This window comes from Leuciscus leuciscus (genome assembly GCF_965113295.1).
Source record: "Leuciscus leuciscus genome assembly, chromosome: 18".
NCBI lineage: Eukaryota > Metazoa > Chordata > Actinopteri > Cypriniformes > Leuciscidae > Leuciscus > Leuciscus leuciscus.
The window spans coordinates 2,906,762-2,911,761 of NC_138742.1; the positions used below are offsets into that span (position 1 = coordinate 2,906,762).

Below are 5,000 nucleotides of genomic sequence, written 5' to 3' on the forward strand. Positions count from 1 at the left end.
ATAAACCCTACTTCAGTTTAAATGAAAACGTAAAAGATAAAAGCAAATTCAAAATAATAATCATATAATAAAAAAGCAGGTTTTCAAGGCACTTAAAAAAATAATACACAAAAAAATTATACAAATAATAATAAATAAATAAATAAATAGAAGACAGAAGTATATAATATATATAATAGTCCTGTCAAATCGATTAATTGTGATTAATCGCGATTAATCGCATTGAACATAAAAGTTTGTAAATATATGTGTCTATATATTTACATGTATAGATATATACATACATACACACATTAACAAACGTTTATGTTTAATGGCGATTAATAAACTAATTTCCCGTCCTGGAAATTATTAATCGCGATTAATCACAATTAATCGATTTGACAGGACTATTATATATATTATATACTTCTGTCTTCTATTTATTTATTTATTTATTTATTATTATTTGTATTATTGTTTAGTGTATTATTTTTTTAAGTAATAATAAAAATGTGTTATTTGTTAAAATAACAATGTGCGCTGGTACCTGTTTGCCGTCCAGCGTGTAGAGCCTCTTGACCACACCTGAGTCCAGTTTGATGGCCTCGGTGATGTCAGCGAGCACCTGGTCGAATGAGTGCGCCGTCTTCTTATTCAGGAGAATCCTCACGGCCTTCCTCGGCTTCACGCCGCTCCGGATCACCGTCACCAGTTTGGGTTTGATAAAGTCTTTAGACTCCCTGGATTCCCCCGGTGCGCGAGGAGGCCCGGGACGCGAGGCTCCGCCCACTGGCCCCGCCGCCAGGCCAAGCCCCGCCCCCCTCGATCCCCAGTTAGGGTTGACGTTCTTGGTGTAGTCCACCTTCCTGTAGGGCTCGTTCGAGGCGCACACGTAACTCTCACCTGTGATAGGAGGATATCAGGTTAGTTGGGTTTTTGTTTGCTCAGCTAAAATATTTTCCTTATTCCCCCTGTAGTCAATCATTTAATCCCTTAAAACTCATGTTTCATCATAGAAATGACATATTTAAACTTTTTTCCTTGTCTTCATTCATTTAAAATAGCTTGAATATACTGTAACTTGACACCCTTACTTCATTTAGTATGCAATATTTCAACTTGATTGTTTTTATAATCTTTTAATTTTCCATTTTTATGTTTTTTTTTATTATTTGTTTTCATTTTAAATTTAAATGTAATTTAAAAATATTAAAATGTTACATTTTGTTTTTTATATTTTGTTTTGTTTAAAAAATTTTTTTTTACGATTTTTTATTTAATCTCACATTTTGATGTTTTATCGTAAAATTACTTTTAAATTTAAATTTGTTTTGTTTTAAATATTTTAAATTTTAATATTTTTTATTTAACAATTATTTACTTCAATTTTATATTTTTATGTTTTATTATAAATTACTTGTTTATTAAAACAGTTTTATATAAATAATATTTAAATTTCCAATTTTTGTTTTGTTTTAAACTATATGTTTTATTTTAAATTGTTTATTTTATCTCACATTTTCATGTTTTATTATAAAATAATTTATTTTTAACTTACATTTGTTTTGTTAGAAAATATTTTTAATTTTACGTTTTGTTTGAAAATAATTTATTTTACCTTTACATTTTTATGTTTCATTTCATTATTAATTTCTCATACAAACTCACCAACCCCAGTTTGGAAAACTCTGATATGGACAGGCCATTTCTAAGTGGTTTCCATGGTTACGAAAGCAAAGTCGGACCCCCATCACCAGACCCTCAGTACCAGACTTTAATCCCTGGATGTGAAAATGCTGATGCAGTGATTGATGCTCCTGCTGGTCATCCACTTACTGACCCCCGATCGCCATGGCAACACGACCCCAGGGGTCAAATCAGCATCATTACGTGCCAGGTGTGTGAACGTGCACATCTGTGCTTGTCTTTAACACTGTAATCCACAGACTGAAACTCCCTTATTTTCAGGCGAGCAGCTGAATCTCTGTTTCTGCTGATCAACATCAGCTCAAGCTCACATGGACTTCCTCAAGGTCAGAGACTCCAGATGTTTCAGTAAAATATCAGCTGTGTGATTCTCCTGCACGTGTCACTGTTAAACTCCTTTCAATCTCCTACACAATTTCTCTGAAAGAGTCTCTTCTGCTCACCGAGGCTGCTTTATTTCATCAAAAATACAGTAAAAATGTGAAATATTATTTTAATGTAAATCAGCTGTTTTCTATGTGAATATATAGTAAAGTGTAATTTATTCCTGTGATCAAAGCTGAATTTTCAGCATCATTACTCCAGTCTTCAGTGTCACATGATCCTTCACAAATCACTCTAATATGATGATTCTGCACCTTTCATTTCTAAATGTTTTTATTTCATTTTTTTTATCTTAGCCTAAACTTTTGAATGTGCATCGCGTTGAATCAGAAGCAGCACAACTGTTTTCAACATTAATAATAATCATAAATTGTTTTGAGCATCAAATCATCATATTAGAGTGATTTGTGAAGGATCATGTGACACTGAAGACTGGAGTAATGATGCTGAAAATTCAGCTTTGATCACAGGAATAAATTACACTTTAGGCTGTTATTTTAAATTGTAAAAATATTTCACATTTTTACTGTATTTTTGATCAAATAAACGCAGTCTTCTCTTGGTGAGCAGAAGAATTAAAAATCGTAATTATCGCACACCGGTGTGTATAAGAAGTGGGAGGAGCATCGATATATGAATATTCATGACCTATTGATATATGCATGAAGATGATTACAACACAAACCCTTCATCTTTAGAAAACTGCCATTGTGCAAAATACACGAATCACTGACTGCAGAAACATGACATCTTTATAAAGGCCAGACAACTGTCTCAATAAAGGTTTAAAGGACAGCAGATCTGAATGAGCTCGTCTATCAGAGTTAACACACATCAACAGCTCCCGCTAACCGGCGTTAAGTGCACGAGCTGGAGCTATTGATCGTGTGTGTGTGTGTGTGTGTGTGTGTGTGAGACGGACGAGACTCTCTCTCTCTCTAATGACTGATCAATCAGACTGTGTCGTTCACTCATTAATGATCTAAAGTCACTTACATTCACTCACTCATTCAGGCTCAGCTGATTAACAGAAGCGCTCAGGAAAAATACTCACAAACATATGGATATTATATTGTGTTTTGCATTAAAAAAATTGTGCATGTTTAAGTACCGTTAAGATGAACTGTGTCATCATTTTCCATGACGAAATTCTCATTATTGCACTTGAACATTTCATTTTTGCAATATAATTTGCCATTTATAATTTGTAATTTTGATAAATGTAATATTATTTATAATATTAGACGATATTATAATATGTGTTAGTATATCAATAGTCTATAACAAATTATTAATGGATAGGCTATAGAAAGAAAGAAAAAGATAGATTTAACCATTTTTAACCATTTGACTACACACGTTTGTAATATGTAGGCTGAGTGACAGATGAAGAGCCTTGAGCCATTATGGAGCATTGCGGGGATTCGAACCTGCAACCGTTCAGCCCTTATATGGTCATAACTCACAGTGACCCTTCCGGCCCTCAACACGCTAATATCCCCATGAGTGTCTGACCTTCCACCAGCTCCTCCAGGCTCGAGATCTTCCTCGCGCCGTCCGCGCTGTAGATGTTGCGAACACCTTGCGGCAGGTGCAGGTTATCCGTGAGCGCGCGCGTCAGCTCGGCCAGGAGCGCGTCCATTGATCTGAAGCGGTCGTTGGACACCGCGTACACCAGACCCTTGAAATACCGGTCCCCGTTCCGGTAGAACCGAACCTTCTTGGCTCGCTTCTCGGAGCTGAGCGTCTGGAGCGTGCGCGTGCGGTAGAAGCTGCAGTTCGCGCTGTGCGCGGGACTCGGTACCAGACTGCTCGCGCGAGAACCCGAGCCGCCCGAAACCGCCGCGCGTTTGGAGCGGTGCGCCTTGTCCCGCTCGTCAAAGTGCTCGAGCTCGATGCTTCTGCTGAGAGACATTTTTCCCGACTTTTCCCAAAGGTTTTTTTATAACGCTTTTATATCGTTAAAGTCCGCTATTGTCATCAGCGCGAGCGGACGCGCCGCTCTCCCCGCTGCGCGTTTACCGGGCGCACGAGCATCATTTACATCAACACAAAAGCAGCCCGGCGTTTTTTTTTTTTCGCGTTCAAACGGCCATTCGAATAGAGGATGGGAAATATTCCAGATGATTCTGCTGGGGAATAATAAATGACAAGCTCGGACGTCAGCTGTTGTCCACAAAAACCTGGATAAACAGGAAAATCCTGGTCAAACGGGATATTCCATTGAGACACTGATAAAAAAAATCCCGATCCGCCCTGAACCGAAAGCGGTGTGTGTGTGCGGTTTTTAGGCGCGCGCCCCACTGTAACCGGGCAGCATGGCCGTACACGGGAGCGCGCAGCCCGTTCCTCCACCCCGGCGCGCGACACCCCGCTGCAGGTGAGCGTGTGGCGCGCGCATCAGACTCTTCCGCGCGGTCTTAATGCCGTCTGACAAGACTGTAAAAGTGGGTCATACACATCAGAAAAACAAAGAGATGTTTGACATTGCTTTTTTTAAGAGATGAAAGTACTGATCTATTTTTATATTCTTATTTGAGTCACAAATAAACTGCAAGATTGCATCAGACAGAGAGACATACTTTTTAATCGTCTGTTCCACTGCTTCCACCAGAGGGCAGCATAACGCTGTTTACACTGTAGTTTTTGCATAATTGCTTTAATACACGCTAAAATGAAAATAATAACACAGTTAGTGAAACCTGAGCATAACCTCAGCCCAGATCTGCACTACTACACACACATTCTCAGCCTCACACTCTTTCGCAAAACACTACACACACTTCAGACTCTTTACACTCCACATTAGACACAGAAGTATTTGGCATTTCGAGCCTTGTTTTTAATCAGTCGTTTAAAACTGCATTCATTTTAAACATTATAAAATAAAATAAAATAGGTTTTACAAGAAAATACTATTTCATTCT

General features: G+C 37.9%; 1 protein-coding gene across 3 annotated transcripts in view; it reads right to left on the reverse strand.

The window, feature by feature from the left end:
• LOC309481098 (serine/threonine-protein kinase DCLK2) overlaps positions 1-4,339 on the reverse strand; it is a 19,030-nt gene extending 14,691 nt beyond the window's left edge. For all 3 annotated transcript variants that reach the window (XR_014199894.1, XM_082145889.1, XM_082145888.1), the window contains exons 1-2: positions 3,589-4,339; positions 530-885 (exon numbers count right to left, since the gene is read on the reverse strand). Coding sequence is in view for 2 of the 3 variants with exons in the window: in XM_082145889.1 (XP_082002015.1) it covers positions 530-885; positions 3,589-3,988 (756 nt within the window). In the remaining variant the exon portion in view is untranslated. The remainder of the gene's footprint in view (positions 1-529; positions 886-3,588) is intronic.
• Positions 4,340-5,000: the final 661 nt, after the last annotated feature.